This window comes from Canis lupus, chromosome 2 (assembly GCF_011100685.1).
Source record: "Canis lupus familiaris isolate Mischka breed German Shepherd chromosome 2, alternate assembly UU_Cfam_GSD_1.0, whole genome shotgun sequence".
In the NCBI taxonomy this organism is placed as follows: Eukaryota; Metazoa; Chordata; class Mammalia; order Carnivora; family Canidae; genus Canis; species Canis lupus.
This window is the reverse complement of record NC_049223.1, coordinates 61,414,696-61,438,527: the sequence shown is the minus strand read 5'-3', so window position 1 is coordinate 61,438,527 and position 23,832 is coordinate 61,414,696. Positions and strand designations below refer to the sequence as shown.

At 37.2% G+C, this 23,832-nt stretch overlaps 1 protein-coding gene across 3 annotated transcripts in view; it reads right to left on the bottom strand.

The window, feature by feature from the left end:
• Positions 1 to 23,832, bottom strand: part of RPGRIP1L (RPGRIP1 like) — a 101,218-nt gene that overhangs the window by 11,151 nt on the left and 66,235 nt on the right. For all 3 annotated transcript variants that reach the window (XM_038531027.1, XM_038531028.1, XM_038531029.1), the window contains one exon: positions 6,215 to 6,398. In XM_038531027.1, coding sequence (XP_038386955.1) covers positions 6,215 to 6,398 — 184 coding nt within the window. The remainder of the gene's footprint in view (positions 1 to 6,214; positions 6,399 to 23,832) is intronic.

Below are 23,832 nucleotides of genomic sequence, written 5' to 3'. Positions count from 1 at the left end.
GGGGGGCGGTGGTGGCTGGGGTGGCTCAGTTGGTTAATCATCCAACCCTTGGTTTGGGCTCAGATCATGATCCCAGGGTCTTGGGATAGAGCCCTGGGTCATGCTCCACACTCAATGGGGAGTCTGCTTGGGGATTCTCTCTCTCTCTCTCTCTCTCTCTCTCTCTCTCTCCTCTGCCCCCCCCCCCCCACATGCTCTAAATAAATCTAAAAAAAAAAAAAGAGCATGCATGTTGGCATGCAGGAATGTGGCCAGACTTTACTCGGCTGAAATAGGATATGAAATAACTGATCTAAAGTTCCATCAGGAAGAAGGCGGTGAACACTTGAAGCCGTAAATAAGCACCTGCACTTTAGGAAAATGGCATCTCAGAGTGCGAACACCAATTTTCAACCTGGTTATTTTTTCTCAGCTCAGCAGCCATTCAGCATGTCTTAGCTTCTGAAGACATTTTGGAGGTAAAATGCCCCCTGTGTCCAGATCTCAATTTAGAGACTATCCTTGATCAAAAGTACACACAGGGTGAAGGATACCATGACAATTCCAAAGCCAGACTCCCCTGGGAACACTTTTCATCTTGAGAATGTTCCCCTGGACAATTTTAGTCCAGTCTCAAATTATGATAATACAAATTCATTTAATCATTTGACGTGCTGGGCACTGAATTGGGAACACAGTGTGGGAGACACATACGTGTCTGTGTAGGGATGGGTTAAGGGTTTAAGAGAAGTGAGAACCAAGGTCAAATAGCGGCTCTTAGCTTGTTGCTGTTTGCATGATGCAATATCAGTAAAAGTGGCTCATGATACAGGTTTCTGAGATTTATAAGAATCAAAAAAGAGGGTTCAGAGTATTTTATCAGTATAGTGCCTTGCTTATCAATGCTAAAAAGGCTTACTAAGAGGTGAGTTCAAAAAAAAAAAAAAAAAGAGGTGAGTTCTACTAATGCTGGAAGACTGGACCTCATTTTGGCCACCAGTACACCAAGCCAATGGGACTGAATCCAAAGTCTAGAATTTTTCAATTAAACTAGGCCAGTTCTGATAACGTTACCTCAATAGCTTGAAATAAAATTTTTAATGTGGTAAAATACAAGTAACATAAAATTGATCATTTAAATCATTTTTAAGCACACATACAACGACATAAAGTATATTCACACTGTTGTACAACCATCATGACCATCCATCTCCAGAACATTCTCATCATCCCAAACTGATAATAGTATCTCCCCCCTTCCGCCTCCCCCCAGTCCCTGGTGACCTCTATCCTACTTTCTGTCTCTATGAACTGGACTATTCTAGGTACCTCTAACTAAGTGGAACCATGCAATATTTGTCCTTTTGTGTCTGGCTTAATTCACTTAGCATAATGCTTTTTAAAGTTCACCCACATGGCATGTAACTGAAATTTCACTCCTTTTTAAGACTGAATAATGTTCCATTTTGATACAAAGATTTTGTTTACCCATTTGTTTGTTGATGGATATTTGGATTGTTCCTACCTTTTGGCTACTGTAAATAATGCTGCTATGAACATAGGTATCCGAACATCTGTCAGAGTCCTTGCTTTCAATTCTTTTGGGTAGGTATCCAGAAGTAGAGTTGCTATACCTTATGGCAATTCTGTTTAACTTTTTTTTTTTTTATCATTGAAATTGGTTAAAAAGAAAAAAGAAAGATATAGTTGGGACACCTTCTGCTTCTGCTTCATCCAGTTGGCCAGCACTCTGTATTTCCTATTATCTTAACAATGACACAAATAGTGACAGCCATCATTTATCAATTGGTATTTATGTACTAAGTATTACACGCAATACTTTTCTTATGGCAATTGCATGTATTAAGAACCATGCTGTTCCATATTTGACAAATGATTAAATAGACCCAGAGGAGGTAAGTAATTTGCCCAAGCTCATATAGTTAGAAAGTGGCAGAACCAGAATTTGGATCCAGCAAAGTCTGCCTCCAGAGCCTGCCTTCTTAACCTCCATGCTAGAATTTCTCCTTCTTCCATATGAAGCTGAAACTTTTTCTACTGTTTAAGCTGCAACCATGTGGTCAGCACAGACCTGAGTGTGAGAGAGAGTTCTGTACCTGAATCAAGGGAAGCCACCTGACCCTCCTTTCACTCTTTCACAAAGGGATATTGCTTAGGTGCAGCTGCTCCAGGTGTCTTAAACAACTCTCTTCGGTTGAACACTTTTTAAAAATTCCTTTCTGAAAAAGCTCAAGCTCCCTATCCATTAGCTTGCTTCTCTCAAGGTATACCAAATGTGAAGTCCAGCTCTTCTGCTTGGCACCAACAATGCCTAGAATATGGGTGTCTTAATCTAGATCAGTTATTCTTCACCTTTAGTGTATGCCTGCATCCCTGGGCGGGCTGGTTAGAATGCAGATTATTGAGCTCACCTTGAAGTTTCTAATTCAGCAGGCCTGGCTCAGGGCCTGAGAATCTGCATTTTTATCTTCACAGCTGCTGCTGGTCAGGATGTCACACACTGAGAACCACTGTGTAGCTCAACATCCCTTTGCCTATTTTTTGAGTGGGATCAGCAACCAGTGAAACTTTTGTGTTGAATATGTAGGGAATTTGGACACTGTGGCCACCTCTACACCAGGGTCCTAAAGATAACCATTTGGTGTTCTGGAACTAGACAATTAAAAAAAAATTCTACAGTTTCAAAACTTCAAATAGATCTTTAAAAAAGCAATTCTGTTGATTGAAAAGTATCAGAACTCTCTAAAAATTAAGTTATTTAAGTTTTATACTCATTAGAATCACATTTATTTAAGACTTGCTAGATTTTGACATAAACTTATTGAAAGCATAGGTCTCAAGAAAGGTACAAGACAGTAGTCCAAAAACTTGAGCTGATCTTGAATTGTCTACCATTAAAAATCTATCCTTCACTTCTGCAGGTTGGAAAAATCTTTACATTTTTTTTTTATCAGTGTCATTTGGCAGAAATGCAGATGTCTTAATTACAGAGGGTTGATAAACTTGAATCTCAGAAGACTTTTTGTGTCAGAGTGTTATCATTCCCCTAATCCTTATCTTTGTCAAATTTCTCTTCTTATTAGTGACAAAATGTAAATTCTGTTTTTATGTTCTGAATTAAATTTTAATTGTTCCAAAACATAGTCTCTGCTCAGTGCTTAGCGACTAAGGACCCAGATCCGTATAAGTCTCATAAAAACTTTGGACGATTTCATTAATCTTTTTTCTTCCCACTGTCAATTCCCTAGGTTTTATTCAGTCCAGACAACATTCTTCAGACCTACCATTAATCTTATTTTTTCCAAACTATTTTCTTGCTTTCTCAGCATTCTCTGAGCAAAATTTTCAGGCGCAATAAAACACAAATGTTTTGTTCATGCTACAAATGTCTAGCAAGTGAACTCAACTTTGTTTTTTCCTAGCATTAGATATATTTTTTGTGTAAGTGAAAGTGGTATTAGTACCTCTTAATAAAGACCGAATCAGGCTATAAATAATTCTGGGGATCACTATAATAAACCTCTCATTTTATGTACCTAATTTAGGTCTCATGAGACAAATCCCTTTTGAAAAGATTCAAGCCATAATGCAGGGTAAAAATCATTGTGAGGTTCAGTCAACCTCTCAACTGGTATGGTGTTCAAACAGGAAATAGCATGTACTAATTGTCCTTTAGATTTTCCATCGGAATTAAAAAGTCAGTTTGGAAATAAAATTACTTTCATTAACATTTAATAAGATTTGGAAGATGTAAGTCTACATTATATTGACCTTTTACATCAAGTCACAAGTGAATGGCAAATCATTACAATAATTAGATGAGATAGTTACTTATTAACCAAAGATTCAAGGAGATTCCCCTGTACTAAAGGTGATACAAATACAATAATTTAAAAATAAACATTTTCACTATGTCATAATTAAGTGAAAAATAAAATAAAGCCTCCTATGACGTTAATATTATTTCTCAAATTTGCTGATGACCCAAGATTACATTTTTTTTTTTATATAGTAGATAAAAAACAACATTATTTTGCTCGGAAGCACAAAATACATTTCTCTCCCCTCCCACCAGGAGAGGATTTAAATATCCTTACAATTCTTTTCATTTAGCCTTTAAAATACTTACAAATTCCAATAGGTAGGAAGAGAAGTTGAAAAAAGGTATATAGTAAACACTTCTACAGAATTTATTTCTAATAAATTACTGGTTTTCTTGTTGCATTCAGATGAACAATTATTCATTACAGCCATAAGCAATTGTTAAAATACCAATTAGATCATAGGCTATCTTGTAGTAAAAGGAAAAAATATACCTGAGCCAATGCCAACCAACTAACAAAAAGCCCCCAAAGTCCTTGGTTACATGTGAGAACCTTACAAAATTCAGGACACTTGAGCATGTGCTAACAGGTTGCATCCCCAGAATGATTTGCATTGCTTCTTAAGCAAATAAAAACAATCTGTTGTGCAGCGGGCCAAATTTCTCAATGTACAATTTCTAAAAAGCAATTTTGTTGTCAGTCCAACCAAACATTCTACTGCCGACCTTTAAAAAAAAAGAATAATACGAAAGCCAGAAGAGTTTGTCTCTTTTCTTGGGGTATGGTATTTTCATTATAATTAGCTGTCTAATCAGTTCTTTCAATACTAATAATATTTTGCTATGGTTTACTTTTCTGAAACTTTGCAGGTAAAAGATCTCTAGGAAGCTTGAGAATGTATTTTTGGAAATATTTGTTATATCAAGTCAGTGAAAGGAAGGAAGAATCAGATTCTTGTTCTGACCACACTATTTATTTCCCATATGATTTCTCAACCTATCTGTCATTATAGAATTATAGAATTTGAGCTGGAAGGGATCTAAGAAAGTACCTTATTCAACAGATAAGAAAATAGGATACCATGAAATCTAAACATCTTACCCACATAACTAATAAGAATTGTGGATACAGGGAAGACTGGAACAGATTTCTGGATACTCATGATTATTGTCTTAATTTTTGGACCACAGTTCCAAAAATAGCAGGTGTGTGCACATGTGCCTACACATGTACATACACACACAAGTAACCATGAGCATTTGTAATCTTACTGTATGATCAATCAGTAGCATGGTATACATAAAATCAATAGCACAATTACACATGTTGATTAAAATACAATTTATAAAACTGGTGAGAAAAAATATCAGTGTTCAAGTAGCATAAGATGGCCTGTTTTGGCTAAAGGTAATGCAACACTCCATCTTTATGTTTTAATATAGGGCTTTAGAACTTAGGAAGCAGTTTTAACATAGGGTCATGTCAGATTGATATGCTATTTTTACTCCTCTTGAATTATACATTGATATATACCATTTTTAAAAACATCTTAAAGTTGGCTGATTGAAGAATTTACAGGGTACCAGTTGGGTCCGACTTGGATGTCAACTAGCTGATAGAGAAAGCTCTCAAAGAGGAAACCTGCCTCCAGTTATCAGTGCATGTGTGGGCTAAACCATGAAAAGGTATTCTAAGAATTTATCTCACTCAATTAAAATCCTGAACATATAGACACTAGGAGAGATGTACACATATATTGTAAAAACATCCATCTGATAACATTGATCAGAAAGATAGAAAAAATTAGGTCATTAAATTGTTTGAATCATATGATTAAAAAGCTAGTACTTTTCCCCCCATGAAATACCATACTTTTTGATTCAATTCAATTGGCAACTGAGGTGACATTTTTCTGCTGATACTATAATATAGAAGGAACATCTAGAGATATTGTTTCCTTTTCTCTTTAGTATTACTTTCTGTTGATACTATAATATAGCAGGAACATCTAGAGAGATTTTTTTTTTTCTCTTTAGTATTACTTCAAATTTAATTTCTTAATCCTGGGATGCCTGGATGGCTCAGCGGGTGAGCGTCTGCCTCTGGGTGTGATTCCGAATTCCTGGAATTGAGTCCTTGCATTGGGCTCCTTGCACAGAGCCTGCCTGTGTCTCTGCCTCTCTTTCTGTGTCTCTCATGAATAAATAAATAAAATCTTAAAAAAATTTTTTAATCCTTATGCTATAGTTTTGACTTTTATTAATCCATTCTGATGAGACTTCCATGACTTTATGTGAACATTAGAGAATTATACTTTTTCCCTGTTCCTGCAGTTACCTTCACAGATAAGACAAAAATAAAAGTCTATGTTATAAAGGAACCATACATACCATTGCTATAATTATAGTAGACCCACTGCCCACTCTTGGGTTTTGGAAGTGACACAGGTGTCTCTTCAGCAGGAAGACTGTAGAATCTGCATTCAACAAACAGCCGTTGGATAGTGTCATCTGCAGTCACTCGAGAATCATTAAGGCTTAGAGCTATGATCTCAATCCGAATTTTTTCTGATGGCTGTTTAAAGAGCAAAAATAAAACGAAACAAAAAAACAACAAAGTAACATAAAACAAATGAGCAAAAACCTCTTTATTGTTTTTCAGTATAAATTTTAAATAAAACATGAAGGCCAATGGGTTTCTTTTTTGGAACGCATTGTACACTACTGTATAGTTATACATGATAGATTATTCACGACAGAGAGAGAGAGAATGAGATTCTAATGCCCCAGGGTTTGAAGTTAACAGTGTCATGGCAATAGTCTCCTGATTTACATTTGAGGCTATAAATACCCCACTAGTAGTCTATCAGGGGCGAAGATTATGAGATCTTCATCTCCGATTGCTTTCAGAATGACAAGTATCAGTTGGCCTTATTTCAAACTATGTAATGAAGTACATGTTTATCACTGCTTTTATTTAATCTACAGTACCTGAGAAGTTTCGGTTATTCAGAGATCAAAGCCTGTTGAATACTTTATAGCTATTATGCTAATAAATGTAGCTATATGAATCCATATTAACTAGAGCAGAAACTATAATTCATCCTCTTGTATATTCTGCCATAATATATTTCATTCAATATGTAATGTTTTCAAACAAAAGAAACAAGATTTTTATCTAATCTACCATATATTTCCTTGCAATTTATTTTTTATCTCATCTTTACAGAATTAACAACTAAAAATATATCTGTTTTACTGTGTAATTTTCATTTCAATCCTTACTTAATAGATTTTGGTATCACAGACATCAGTATATGAACCATACATGTTTCCTTGAGTAATGATTTAAAACAAACAGACGGACTTAAAAATTAGATCACACCAAGATAACTCCTGTTTGTTTTTACAATTTTAAATTTGTGCTTCATTTCCTTTTACTAAATTCCTCTTTACTAAATTCAGAAGCATGCTAATGTAAATTGTATAGCTTTAAATAATAATTAGAAAATTCTGAAACTAAAACCTGTCTATAGGACCAACTTTTAGGAACTCACTGTCAAACATAAATCAGTGTGTAAATTCACCACAGTGATTACTTAGATATTTCAAAGCATATGATATAATTAATTAAACTGAAAAGCATAATTATCCTATTGTAAAAATATCCCCATAAAGAACAATTTCTATTGCTGTCAAACCCCCTCAATATTTGATGAAGTAATTTTACCCCACTCTTTCAAAAGACATTTTCTTTTATTATGTATTCTAAGACACTTTAACTAAAAACCCAAATCTGAATATTTCAATAAGGTTATTTTATTATTCAGTAGATTCATGGAAATTTTACTAGGATGACAGAGAAAATTCCACACCATTCTGTCTCCACTAATACAGGTACAAGGCTGCAGCTGGCAATATTACTAGGATTAGCATAGTATGATGAAATATTTAAAGGAAAATTTTTTCTAAAACCTAATAAATCAAATGACTGCCAAATGTCATTAAAGTGATGGTCTTTGACTTGAATATGCTTTTCATATTCAAATTTGAAAAGAAAGAGATGAAAGCCTGGAAAGGTTACTCGGTTTCAACTAATAACCTCAAGCCCTCTCCGTTCACGTGCATAAAAAATGAAGTTGGCTCCATTGTCTAACCTCACTTCAGAAAAGCCCTTCTCTGCTTGCCAAAGACTAACATGGTAAAGAAAATATTTTAAATGATATTATTTTTTCCTTAAAATGTATGGTGGTTGTCAAAATACCACACACGAACACCCATTTTATAAATCTGCTTCAAATGTAGCACAATGCATAATTAAGCCTTTTACATGAGTTGTAATTTGACAAACTCAGAATTGCTAAAATAGTAACTTCTTATAAAACATTTGTTTGCCCGCACAAAAGAATTAAAGGAAATTAGCCATAAAAAGGCAAAAGAGATAGATACATGGTTATTTCTACATTGTGAAAAGAAGAATTTAAAGTTGTTTATCATAGAACCCTATGAAGAAATGAACGAACTTTTAAATAGCAGGGGAATAAAATTTACTTAATGGGTTGGTTATTTTATTAAATATTAAGTTTATAGTCCTCATATGAAAACTTACACTATTGTAAGAACATATTTAGGTTGTCAAGTAAGGCTATATACAAAAATATAATTCTAAATGAAAGTAGATTACAGCCAAAGAAACAAATCAAAACATTAATACCAAACAAACCAAAAGAAAACCCACATTATTCAAATAAATAAAAGAGCTTTAAAATTCCTCACATGATGACATCTCCTTTCTCGTCCAATTTTTTGTTGTTTTCCACTACCCCCCATCCCACCCTAATCTCATTACCTCTATCCTATGTCCTTCTAAATTCTCTAATATTATGGATAGAAGTTATTAGTTGTCATTTCTTTGTTCTTTTTATGCTACATGAATCAAGTTAAAATACATCAAAAAGGGGATATGTTTTCCAAATCATATATATCTAGGGAAGCATGCTCTGGATAAAGAATTTTCCAAACATGATATATTTTGGCTACTGGGACCAGCCAATTTATTTTTCAATGTTGGAAAAATACTGGTTGTAGTGTTGCCTCTGGAATCAAAAGTTCAACTAGGTTATATATAAAGATTTTGAAGGTTAGGAAGCACTTCAATTGCATAACTGACAACTCCAACTTAGTGTCAGAAATGAACTCAAATTCTCTCCTCTTCCCCAAGCTCATTCATCCTCTGGTGTTTCCTATCTCAGGTGACATCACCATCTCCCTGGTCACCTAAGCCCAGGAGACCTTGGAGTCACTTCTGATATCTCTTTTTTCATACCCACATCATCCTACAGATTACCCATTCTTGTTCATTTTACTTCCTAAATATCTCAATGATTCATCAAATTATTGAAAGCTTATGATATTTCAACATTGTATCCACTACTGGGGATATAAAGATAAAATAGGATGTGGTTTATTTTCTCATTTTTATTTCTAGAGAAATTTCTTTAGGTTCTCATCTGATCTGATGGAAGAACTAATTCAACAGCTTCCTAGTATTAAAATGTAGTTTGCTAGAATAACAAGGAAGAAGTCAGAAGGAATCATAAAAGATAACTGGTTGGCAGAACTATAAGCAGATGGACGGCATGAGGCTGTAAATTCAGTGATACAGGAACTATTATCTTGCATATGGTATCACTGGTGTGGTATGTAGTACAGACTCAAAAATTAAGTGGATATACTCTAGAGCTGTAAGAGAGGTGAGGCACTCTTGCTCCTAATCCCTTGTCGGCAGCCTCAACTACTCTTTTTGTGGCCAAAGTCTCTCTCTAAAAACAAATCAGGTATCACCTCTGCTTGAAAACTATTAACCTCCATTCTTGCTGTTTTCCTGGACCAGTGGTGTGCTATTTATATAGCTCAGGTTTGGCATTGAAAAATCTTCTCTATTAGACAAAATTCTACTTATTTTAGGCCCTGGGCCATACATACTGTCCTTTCAGGATAGCATTACTAATCTTCAAGAGCAAGTTGGTTCCTCCACTGGACCGTCATTGTACTTTTCAGTCCCATTATACTGGATTTCTTTTTTTTTTTTTTTTAAGATTTTATTTATTCATTCATGAGAGACACACAGAGAGAGGCAGAGGCACAGGCAGAGGGAGGAGAAGCAGGCTCAAGGCAGGGAGCCCAATGTGGGAATCGATCCTGGGATTCCAGGATCACACCCTGGGCTAAAGGCAGGCGCTAAATGGCTGAGTCACCCAGGGATCCCTATACTGGATTTCTTTACTTACCTGCCTCTCTCACACTGTGAGCTCCTGGAGGCCAGAACTGTCTCTTACCAATCTTCTACTTAACATCCTATCTGGCACATAGTAGGCTCTCAATAATCAGTTAAAGATACAGAGTCAAGGGAGGCTGAATATCTTTTACATATTCACATTATCTTTTGCATATTGCCAGACATAGAGGAAGCTCAATTATTAGTGTTTTCTCTTTTATTTTTTTTTAAAGATTTTATTTATTCATGAGAGAGAGAGAGAGAGAGAGGCAGAGACACAGGCAGAGGGAGAAGCAGGCTCCATGCAGGGAGCCCAATGTGGGACTCGATCCTGGAACTCCAGGATCATGCGCTGGGCCAAAGGAAGGCGCTAAACTGCTGAGCCACCCAGGGATCCCCAGTGTTTTCTCTTTTCACAAATATTGTGTCTCCCATGTTTCGGTAGGTTGGCGATTAATAGCCATTGAAAAATGTACAGAAATCTTGTCGTTCTAGATTTTAGTTAAGTAAGGCTATTTCAAAGACAGGCCAATATTGTGCAATTGAGATGGTAGGTTACTATTATTTCAAGTTTTTTGTATGTTTCAATTTTTCATAATAAAACAACAAAAAAAAGTTCCATTAGGAGACTTGGAAAGGATAACAATATTCAAATGACAAAGCGAAGCCTCTGCAGATAGATGCATAATCATGTCTGATCAGAATCACTAGAACATGACAGGTCTACTTTGGCAGGACCCTAGTAGCCTCCACAAATGGTAAGTTTGCCACACAGCATACATAGGCTTTAGCCTTTTCCTGTTTTTTTTTTTTTTTTTTGTGTGTGTGTGTGAGAGAGAGGTAGTGCATGCACGCATGAATGTGGGGGTGTGGGGGTGCAGAGGGAAAGGGAGAGAGAGAGAATCTCCTAAGACTCCACACTGAGTGGGGAGCCCGCCTTGGGATTTGATCTCATGACCCTGAAATCATAACCTGAGCCGAAATCGAGAGTCTAATGCTTAACCAACTGAGCCAACCAGGTATCCCTCCCATTTTCTTTTCTATATGTGTGAATGTTTGTTACTAAGTATGATGTTACTTTTTTTGTCTCCTTCACCAACTGGCCTATTAACTTCCTAGTTAGCAAGATGTTGACATCAGCATATAAAAAGAGCATTTAAAAGTTCTGATTGTGGTAAACAGAAGTCATAGAAGTCACTCAAATAGGAACTGCAAGCAACTTTCTTTTTGTTGTCTGTATAGATGGACACCACATATCATGTGATTGAATGATCTAAAGATGTGATGACAGCTAGTATTACTTGCAGAGAAAAAAAGTTATAGTTCTCATGATTTTGGCTCAATGCCACTATTGCTTCCTGACTGATGTTAATTCACGTTTTAGGCCATATTTTTTCTATAGTATTTACTTAAGCTTTTACTGGCATGCTTGACTTTTTTGTTTTACTTCAGAGGTTCATGTTGAATTCTTCTTTGGTTTTCACCATCAGAGCAACCACACTGGAGCTGAATTGTTAGAGTCCTAAAAATTAATTATACTCGGGGCAGCCCGGGTGGCTCAGCGGTTTAGCACCTGCCTTCAGCCCAGGGCCTGATCCTGGAGACCTGGGATCGAGTCCCACGTCGGGCTCCCTGCATGGAGCCTGCTTCTCCCTCTGCGTCTCTCTCTCTCTCTCTGTGTCTCTCATGAATAAATGGATAAAATCTTCAAAAGAAAAAAAAATTAATTATACTTGACAGCCCTTAAACATAGTATTCCTTAACTGAGAAGGGCCTATGATAAAGGTTTTGCAACTTGTTTCAGTCAATTAGATTTAACTTTAACTCTGGTGAGATTACATGTGAGTTTTATTTCACTCTAAATCTCTACAGTGATTAAGCATTTCTGTAAAATTATAAAATATAGAAAATAATTTGGCATATTCAAATACTCAACATCCTAAACAGATGTTACTATTTTGCTGTGTCTGATTCAAACTTTTTTGTTGTTACTGTTGAAGAACTAAAACATTTCAGATGCAGGTAAAGCCCCCACCTCTCCTAGTTCCTTTCTCTCCTTTCTCATTCCCCCAGAGGAAACTAGTATCCTGAAGGTGGTGTGTATCACTCCCAAACATGCCTGTATGTTTTCTACAACATGTGTACAGTGCTGTTTTCTGTTTTTACATTTTATATTAGTGGTACCATTCTCTATAATTAGTGGTTAACCATTCTGCAACTTGTGTTTTTTTTCTCACTCAATACTATAGAGATTGTTCATGTTTATAATTAAAATCTAACTCATTCATATTGTTTTACAGAATTCCATTTATATTGCATATATAATCTATAGTTCACTTATTTCTCTACTGATAATGAAGTTGATCACAATTTTTTGTTATTACACTGTTGTTGCATTGTCTATCCCTTTGTTTTTCTGTATATGTGAGTGATTCTTAGAAGAATTGCTAAGTGACAGATATGAGAAATTCAAATCACTCCCCAAATGGCTACATGAATTTACATGAGTATTATATTTATCACCATAAAAATGTGTATGTATGTGTGTGTGTGTGTAAATAAATACAAATAAAGCCTACCTCTTAGGAGCCATGGTAGGTAGAACTTGGTACTTTTTTTTTTTTTTAAGATTTTATTTAGTTAAGAGAGAAACACAGAGAGAGGCAGAAACATAGGTAGAGGGAGAAGCAGGCTCCCTGTGAGAAGCTCGATGTACGACTTGATCCCAGGACCTCAGGATCATGCCTTGAGCAGAAACCAGACTCAACCACTGAGCCAGCCAGGCACCCCAGAACTTGGTAGTTTATAGCAAAATGATACATAACAGAAATGGAAGGTGATGATCTATGTCTATGTCCTTTAAGAACAAAATTTTAATTGGGGTGAGCTCTAAAAAAAGCTCAAAATGTTGGTTCAAACAGTCAAACTCACTGTTGGCACTTACAGGGCCACATGTAAGTGGGGTGAGGTAGCAATGGTTAACGGTGATTCTTACAACTTCCCTTCTTCAGGCTGGAGGTGGGCAGAGTCATTGCAAAAACTCAAATAAAAGTCCTCTCAACTCACACTAGACTCCAAAAAATTCTTATTAGGAATCATATCTGCTCTTCGCACATGTTTTTTTTTTTTTTTTTTCGCACATGTTTTGATTGAAAAGTCTTTGGTTTTTTAAAATAACAGCTCTTTATTTTTTTAAAAAACAAATTAATAGCTCTTTAGGAGAAATAAGAGTGAAGAGACACTCAAATTGTTGAGATAACAATGTTTTTAACAAACAAAACCAAAAAGACTTCAGCTTTTATCAATGGCGGTAACTTATCTTTTCTCAAAGGCTCTGTGAAAGACCTATATTGAACAAATAATATAAATATTGAAAAGTTCATAATGGAGAAACAAATGGTGCTAGGGATAGGAATACTTATTTTTAGAATATTGTCATGGTATCCCTTATATACCATGTAAATTACTGCACCTATAATGGTCAGCAAATTACAGAAGCTTGTTACCACATGTTCTAAAGCAATGGTTGGAATATTTATTCCTGTCCTAATGCACCTGAGGGATATGACACATTTCCATCATTAACTGTGGCTTACTATGGCAATAATGTGAAGGAAGGAGAGAATTTTAAAAATTACCCTCAATTTCAGGTGATTTTGATATGCCATTCCATTCTCACCATCATTGAAAACAGATGTTATAGTACAGTGGTTCTCAATTCTGGCTGCACATTAGTATCACCGGGGGAGCTTTAAACAAAATTTGGATTTAGCTGATCCGGATGGAGCCGGGCCCTGGCATTTAAAAACACTCTCTAGGTGATCCCGTGTGCAGTCACAGTGAGTAGTACCACTTTTCCCTAAAGTTATTCTCTCTAGCATACCCCAGAATGACCTGAGAGGCTTGATAACACACAGATTGCTGGGACCCAGTCTCTGAGTTTCTGATTCATGAGGTCTGGGGTGGGGTCCAAGAATTTGCATCCTTACAAGTTCTCATGTGATGCTGATGCTGCTGGTTTGGGGACCACATTTTGAGAACCACTGCTCTAAACCAAAAAAGATTGAACCTACATTTGTTGACCCTTTCTAAGATATTTATTAAAAGGCTTCTACAAGGGTAACTTGGTGGCTCACTTGGTTAAGCATCTGCCTTCAGCTTAGGTCGTGATCTCAGGGTCCTGGGATGGAGGCCTAATTCCACCAATTCCTGGCTGCCTTCTCAGGGGGAGTCTGCATCTCTCTCTGCCTTTCCCCCTGCTCCTATACACTTTTTTCTCTCTCTCTCAAAAAAGAATATTTTATTTTTTAAAATTTATTTATTCATGAGAGACACAGAGAGAGAGAGAGAGAGAGAGAGAGAGAGAGAGAGGCAGAGACACAGGCAGAGGGAGAAGCAGGCTCCCTGCAGGGAGCCCTATGTGGGACTCGATCCTGGGACTCTAGGATCATCCCGTGGGCCAAAGGCAGGCGCTAAACCACTGAGCCACCCAGGGATTCCCCCCAAAAAGAAAATCTTAAAAAAAAAGCTTCCACGATATTAATATTAAACTGTTCTTTAGTTATTTAACATTTTAATGCATAATTAGCCTACAAATTATTTCCTTTCTAGACGCAATCTACGCTCATTATTAAAAGTAATCAACAATATAAATCCTAAAAGCAAAGTATAAAAAATTCCTTGTTTTCTCCCAACTCAGGGGTTGGCAATTTTTTGCTGTAAAGGGTCAGCCAGCCAGTATTTTTTGCATTGCAGGTCATATGATGGGTATAGCTATGTTCCAATAAAAGTTTTTTTAAAAAATATTTATTTATTTATTTATTCATGAGAGACACACAAAGAGGCAGAGACACAGGCAGAGGGAGAAGCAGGCTCTCTGCAGGGAGCCCGATGTGGGACTCAATCCCAGAACTTCAGGATCACGCCCTGAGCCAAAGGCAGACGCTCAACCGCTGAGCCACCCAGGTGCTCCCCAATGAAAGTTTATTTACAAAAAAGGAGGGCTGGGTTTGACACATGGGCCATAGTTTGCTCACCCCTGTCCTGATCCATGTCTCAGAGAAACTCACTGCTAATGAATGGTGTTTGGATTATACACTTCCAGACATTTTCTTTGCTTATGTAAACCTAAATGGTGTGTCTGTATGCTCATATAAAAATATGTGTATATATATATATAAAATATTCCCCCTTTTTTGCTTCTTTATAATGGAATTATCAGTGAAGTATAATTTCTTAACCATTAATTTGGCAAAGGTGTGATGTGGGGAAGTGGGGGAATTTTTATACATTGTTATTTTAACCAGAAATGTTTGTATTAACAAAACCTAGTAGAAACTTAAGGTTCTCCCAAAAGGGGCTTATTTAAATAAATATGGTATAGCTGTGCAATGGAATATTATGTATATGTTAAAAGAAATGGAGTATACTGCTATTGGAAAGATGTTCATAGTATATTAGTAAGAGATAATTAAGTAGCAAAACCTAAAAAATAGTTTTGGAAGCGGTTACTACCAGGAGAATAATCCAACATTTCTGGTTTTACCTAAAATATATTTTGAAACCTACTTTATCTAGCTTAAGCTTCTATATGTAAAATTTGGGAGGGACTTATTTTACCCACTGATAGGATATATTTGATTCACTTTTTGTTTTAAATATTTTATTTATTTATGTGTGTGTGTGAGAGATAGCAAGAGAGAGCACAAGCAGAGGAGAAGGGAAGGAAGAGAGCGAGAAAACAGGCTCCCTGCTCAGCAGGGAGCCCCACTGACCATTGGACTCAATTCCAGGACCTTGGGATCATGACCTGAGCCGAAGGCAGATGCTTAACCAACTGAGTCACCCAGGTGCCCTCATATTTGATTCTGAAGTGATTTAATATTTTTTAATACATGAATTCTAAAAGTAGTGAGTTGCTTTATGCATTTTTGCCTTTCAAATCCTTAAAATATATTTTGCCGAACATCATTATTACAATCACCTGGGAATGCCAGTTCATATTGTTCAAGAGGACCTGGTTCCCAAGTAGAAATGTAATTTAGTCCAATTAAATATGGCAGTTTTTACAAAACTGCTTAGTAGAAACAGAGGAAGATGTAAATATGCAACGTACAGAACAGACCACTGCTCTTTCAGCATGTGAATTCCCATTCTTACCTGTGGGCGCACCTTAAGAAATCTGTGAATTGATGGCCATACATTTTGTTGTGAAAATGGAAGACTCCATTGCTTAAATGATAAAACTACAAACATTTTGCAAGAAGGATTGTTACTTTTTTTTAATGCCATGGCAGATGCAAATTTTTGGTTTTGATGTCTATTTTAAGGACCTAAAACAAGGCTTTTAATCAATGTATTATACATCAAATTGATACTGTTAACTTCTGATTATTCAAATTAATAAAATATTCATAGAGAAATGTCCAAAGTTTTACATTTCTCAGACTCTCCCCCTCTCCCCCCTTAATTATCATGCCTAGAAGCTTTTTAGTAAAAGCAGCAGTCATCAGGCTGACGGAATCTGACAGGCCAGCAAGGCCCAATTACACTGGTGCTCTGTGGCACTTTGATGTCCTGGAAACGAAGAGAGATAGGGGCAAATTGGGTAGCACATTATGTTAATGACTTGATTTAATCCAGCCACTAAACTTTATGTAGCCTGTTAAAAAAGATGCTAACACTAATTATGCCACTTTGGAAAGAAAAGGAGGGGACAAGCATTTCACTCTGACAAAGCGAAGCTCATAAATGTTGTAAATGAAATGAAACAAAATGAAGTAATCTATGATTAATTATACATCACAGACATGAAAAAAAGAGGAAGAACCAAGTAATATGTCTAAGTCCTGGGAAATCTGTTAGATTCCTTTTAAGGATCAACATTTCTAAGAGATAACTAGGAGCTGTGAGATTCTGAATTATGAAAAAAAGAAACTGCGTGATCTTAAAGTGCTTATACAGCGTAGCAGGTAATTCAGATTCACAGTGTAATTGGCATAAATGATACTTATCTAGGACACTACTTCTGGTCTCACTTTTGTGACATTATAGGGTAGAGGCAATTAAAAAAATCTATCAAGTGGGGATAACCACAGAGTAGGGTTCTCTAATTACTTTTTAATTAGTCTCTGTGCCTCTAATCTATTCTTTACATTATTGATAGCATGCTCTTTTAAAATGCAATTCAAGAGTGTAAACTCCCTAAGAGCAAGAGGATTACTTCTCTGCTGCTATATTCTCAGCGCCTAGAAAAAAGCTTGGAACGCAGCAAATGGTAAAGATCTGTTTAATGAGTGAGTGATCTTCCCCCTCCCTTTAAATCCTTCATTGGCTGCTCATAGAACTTTAGGATAGACTTCAACCTTCTCAGATGATACAAGGAGTCCTCAATGCTCAGGACATGCCTATCTTTTCAGCATATCCTCCTGAGCCTCCTCAGGTTGCCATAACGTAGCCCATCCTAAAACCATTCTGAATTCCCAGAAAGAGCCATGTTCCACATTCTCTCTAATTCTTAAGCTATCATTCTTTTGACTCTAAAGATCCCTCCATGGCCCTTACTTACTCCTAATCATCTTCAACACTTGGCTCAAGCTTCACTGACTTTAGGAAGTCTTCCTTGATGAGGGTCCCTAATGTACCTGCCTGAATGTTCCCATAGCATCCTGTGCATTCCATTCTCCTAGTGCTAACCACTATGCATTGATTGTGTTTCCCCTGCAGACTGTGACTGCTTTGAGGCCAGGAACGGCTTCTTTTATGACACACAGTAGATGCTAATGAATGTAGAATTGTGATATTAGAGGACATATTACATAGGATGTGCTTATTAGCACATAAGAGCCATTCAATAATACCTTCCTTCTGATGAGAGCCATGTATCACTGTGCTGAGATTTCTACCTGAAGCAGTTCTTAAAGAAGAGGTAAAGAAAGAAACTAATGAGACACAAGGATTTTTAAGCTTAAAAAAGTTTTTGTGGTACAACACCTTAATGGAAGTTAACATCATCAATCATTGGACAAAATGACACCCTGTGCCTCCTGACATGATACACTGAAAAGGACACAACACTGCTTTTATTGTATTTCCACCATAACATATAAAGGAATATAATAGGAAAAACAGCACATAAATCCAAATTGAAGGATATTATACAATACAAATGACCTGTATTCTTTAAAAAAATGTTAATGTGAAAGATTCAACATAAAGAAAGGCTGAAACCATCATTATGGATTATAGGGCTAATGAGAGAGGAAAGCTAAATGCAGTGTGCAATATGGATTGGATCCTGGACCAGATTAATCAAATGCTATAAATTATACTACTGGGACAATTGGCAAAATTTTAATAGGGACTGCATATTAAATAGTATTGTATTATTTTTAAAAAAGATTTTATTTATTTATTCATGATAGAGAGAGAGAGGCAGAGACACAAGGCAGAGGGAGAAGCAGGCTCCATGCCGGGAGCCCGATGCGGGACTCAATCCCGGATCTCCAGGATCATGCCCTGGGCCGAAGGCAGGCGCTAAACCGCTGAGCCACCCAGGGATCCCCCAGTATTGTATTATTATCATGAAATATTTAAGGGTAAAGGAGCATGATTTCTGCAACTCGGAAATAATTCAAGAATGTATGTATATATACATCCACAGGTGCACGCATACATATATAGGAGAACCAATGGAAATGATAAATGTAATAAAATGTTAGCAATTGGTGAATGTGCGTGAAGTATATTTAGGAGTTCTTTGTACTAATTTTTCAATCTTTAAAGAAAAAGGTTCCATGTCTCATATTGAATGAATGTTAAAGTAGCACAGAGAAAAACTGGTATAATCACTAGAAAATATGGTAATTCATGATTATGATGATCTTTTGAGGTTTGTTCCTAAGTTTACAGATTAAACTATTTTACTCTATTTGGTAAATAATTTAACAAAACTAAATATCACCTATTAACATAATATACTGGTTAGTACCTTATCCTAAAAGTAGAATTTTTAAAAGCATGTTGGAGGTTATTAAGGGCTACTGAGGCATAAAGCATTGCTTATAACAGTTGCTTACTTTAAATGATATTCACACATTTGAGAAAGCATCTTAAACCATTATAATAAATCACATTTGGAATGGTAGTCAAGACTGTAGCAGTCGGTAGCAAAGTAACACAAATTACTTTCCCAGGAATAATAAGAAAAAAACTCTAGTTTACTATAAAAGAAAAAATAGATGTGTACATTAGAATTAGTTGGATATTTTAGAGACCTAGTTCTTTCTTTCGCTAAACCTCTTTGTTAAATTGAAGTTCTTTATTCTGTCTTAGTCAAAGGCAATGAACAATTCCACCGAGATGCTAGTGATGTTGCCAATACACATGGTTCCATGAATGAAGGAATTCTCAAGCTCAGCACTATGGACATTTTGGGCCAAAGAGGCTGTGAGTCCTGTGCATTGTAGCATGTTTAGCAGCAACCCTAACCCCTACCTATTAGATGCCAGTAGCAGTCCCTCCCAGCGTGACAATCCAGAATTCCTCCAGACATTGCCAAATGTCCTCTGGGGGACAAGATCTCCCCCAGTTGAGAATCATTTTGGTTTAAGGTGCTATAATTTAGATAACACCTTCCTATACTTTGAAAGTTACTTCTGAGTGATAAATATACTGTTTAGAAAATAAAATTAACTGGGATGCCTGGGTAGCTCAGCGGTTGGGTGTCTGCCTTTGGCTCAGGGCCTGATCCCAGGATCCAGGATCCAGTCCCGCATCAGGCTCCCTGCTTCTCCCTCTGCCTATGTCTCTGCCCCTGTCTTGTGTCTCTCATGAATAAATAAATAAATCTTCAAAAAAAAACCCTTACAAAAAAAGAAAATGAACTATTACAATGTCTCTTTAGTATCTACTAGATAAAATCCAAAATGTTTAGCTTCTGCATTGTATCTGAAGTCTTCTATCCTCTTATATAAAAAGGCTGCTCTATAGTTAGTGTATTCCTGACTTCTGAAATGCATATGTATCTCTGCACTAGAAGTGCACATGATTTTCTCTCTGTTATCATATATCCCCATCTTTGAGATGTCATTATTGAAACAGAACACTCCCTCTTACTGTGTGATTGGCCATAACAGAATGGATCAAGAGTATACAACTGAATAAGGATGGATGCAATCCAGTGGCTTTGCATGACTAATTAGATTTTTCTCTTTGGGGCTGGGCAGTTTTGTGTGGCTATCTTTGGGCAATAAACAAGGAAAGCAGTGAAAGTCAGCTTAAAATTAGAAAAAGTAGACATATTGCTCACAAGAGGACAGGTGGGCCAGCTCTGGGCATATCTTCCCTAAAGTCTACTGAAGAGTCACTTAAAATTTCTCCTTCCTCTGAATTTCCTTAATTGGTGACAAGATTATCAGCAAGTCACTTTATCACTTAAAAGCTCATCTGAAAAAATGAGAAGGGGGCTAGAAAACAGCTAAGTATTCTTTACCTCAACTATCTATTACATTAATTATTGGTACTATACCTCCTGGGGTGCCTGGGTGGCTCAGTGGTTGTTCTGGGGTCCTGGGATTGAGTCCCATATCAGGTTCCCCCTAGGGAGCCTGTTTCTTTCTCCCTCTGCCTATGTGTCTGCCTCTCTCTGTGTCTCTCATGAATAAATAAAATCTTAAATAAAAATGATTGGTACAATCTCTTGACATTGTTTTAAATTGTAATTTAACAGTTGAATAACTACTTAACTTTTCGTGAACACATCTTCCCAATTAATGTACATGTTCCCTGAGGGCAGGGCCAGAATACATTTACTTCCTTAGGAGAAGTGATGACAAACTGCAGACACTGAATCCAAAGGAGTCACTGCATAATGACAAGAGAGATGAGTGTTGTTTGTACTTTGACTAAATACATCCCTTAGTACCTATCTTCTTAGACTCCAGGACTGATTCAGTATCTTAGTTCTCATATTCTTATGTTCAAAAGGCTAAATTATATAGGTACCCCAAAATCCTGATGAAGTAGGCAAAGTCTTCCAGAAAAACTACTGATACATGAGAAAGAAATATCTGATTCAGACATGTAGGCTTACTACTCTTGATGTAATGAATGAGAATTCTTAATAAAATGATGTGATAGTTAAATTTTTAAAAGATTGACTGATTTGAGAGAGAGGGAGAGCACACCAAGTGAGAGCAGGGAGGGGGGCACAGGGGAAAGGGGAAGCAAATTCCCCACTGAGCATGGAGCCCAACATGGGGCTTGATCTCACAACTCTGAGATCATGACCTGAGCCAAAACCAAGAATCTGACACTTAACCAACTGAGCCACCTGGGAACCCCTGATAGTTACTTTTATCTGGTAACTTGACTGGACCACTTGATTTTCAGACTTTTGGTCAAACAGTATTCTAGGTGTGTCCTTCTGGGTGTTTCTGGATAAGATTAACATTTGAATTGTTAGATTGAGTAAAGCACACTGCCCTCCCTAAAGTGGATGGGGCCTCCTCCAATCAACTGAAGACCAGAATAGAACAAAAATGCTGAGAACTCCTCTTGTCTGATGGCCTTCAGATGTAACACTGGTCTCTTCCTGACTTTGAACTTGAACTGAAACACTGACTCTGTTTAAGTCTCGAACCTACCTGCTTTCCAGCTAGAACTTATGCCATTGGCACTCGAAGTTTTAAGGTCTTCAGACTCAGACTGGAACCACACCATTGACTTTCCTGGGTCTCCAGCTTGCTGAATGTAGATCCTGAGACGTCTCAGTCTCCATAACCATGCAACTCAATTCCTTACATCTCTTGATATGTACATATTTATTCATGTTATCTTATTGGTTCTGTTTTCCTGGAAAACCCTAATACAAATGGCTATGAAGCTAAATCCCACACAAGGGGCCCATTTTCCCTTTGATTCCCATTTTCAAAAATTTCTAATAGAGAGCAGAGAATTTCTATGCATTAGTTTGATAAATAATTTAACAATTTCAAGTTTGATAAAGCAAAAAAGCTAAACTGAATTGAACTAAACGTATCATTAAAAGTCTATAGGCAATCATATTCAGGATTCCTTCCTTCCTTGATTTACTGATTTTGAACAATAAAGATTCCATATATCAGGATGGCATGGGTCAGGTAATAATTAATAATAATGACAATAAAACACTGGACAGATGAACTGTTTGTATTTGTCAATCATCTGTTTGTATTTGGATCTGTTCTGCAGAGAGGTTAAGCTAAGAATTTTAAGAGTTGAAAGAAGTGTTCTAATTCTTATCCATAAAGTAGAAATTCTAAAAAAAAGGAGTACAATGAATCATTTCAGGAAAATTAATGGATAGAAAAAGCTAGGGCCTTTCTACTTTACTAACGTTTTCTTTATAAAATCTACCCCCCTCTTAAAATAAAAAATGCTCTGGTAAGTGGTATATTTCCCATATAAAGTATACTTATAGAAGATAAATTACCTTCTATGAAGGTTTAATATTTTGGCAGAAATTAAATAACTTTAATAGTTTATCAGGGACATATTTAACATATGAATGAATTCACATTTGCAAGTATTATATTTTTAAATGCAATATCCCATTTTCAATTCTTAAAGCTCAGATTGGAATTTTAAAAAAGATTTTATTTATTTATTTGAGAGAGAGAGAGTGCACAAGCAGGTGGAGGAACAGAGGCAGAGGGACAAGCAGAGTTCCTGCTAAGCAGGGAGCCCGATGAGGAGCTCACTCCTAGGACCCTAAGATCATGACTTGAACTGAAGTCAGACGTTTAAGTGACTGAGCCACCCAGGCACCCCTCATATTAGATTGAATACATCTTTGTATAATCATTCTGAAAAGGAGTCAGGGAAGTCAACTGTTTTTAGCAAGTAACTATTTTTTTTTTAAGATTTTATTTATTTATTTATTTATTTATTTATTTATTTATTTATTATTTATTTATTTATTCATGAGAAACAGAGAGAGAGAGAGAGAGAGGCAGAGACACAGGCAGAGGGAGAAAAGCAGACTCCCTGAGGAGAGCCTGATGTGGGACTCAATTCCAGATCCTAGGATCATGACCTGAGCCAAAGGCAGACACCCAACCATTGAGCCACCCAGGCATCCCAGCAAGTAACTATTTTTTTGTTTTTTAAGATTTTATTTATGGGGGGGGAGGAGCAAGATGGCGGAGGAGTAGGGTCTCCAAATCACCTGTCTCCACCAAACTACCTAGAAAACCTTCAAATTATCCTGAAAATCTATGAATTCGGCCTGAGATTCAAAGAGAGACCAGCTGGAATGCTACAGTGAGAAGAGTTCGCGCATCTATCAAGGTAGGAAGACGGGGAAAAAGAAATAAAGGAACAAAGGCCTCCAAGGGGGAGGGGCCCCGCGAGAGCCGGGCTGAGGCCGGGGCGAGTGTCCCCAGGACAGGAGAGCCCCGTCCCGGAGGAGCAGGAGCTGCACCGACCTTCCCGGGCGGAAAGGGGCTCGCGGGGAGTTGGAGCAGGACCCAGGAGGGCGGGGATGCCCTCGGGCTCCCGGGGACAGTAACAGCAACTGCGCGCCCAGGAGAGTGCGCCGAGCTCCCTAAGGGCTGCAGCGCGCACGGCGGGACCCGGCGGGACCCGGAGCAGCTGAAGGGGCTCGGGCGGCGGCTCCGCGGAGGGGGCTGCGGGGCCCCGGGAGCAGCTCGTAGGGGCTCGGGCAGAGGAAGAGGCTCCGTGCGGTGGGGGC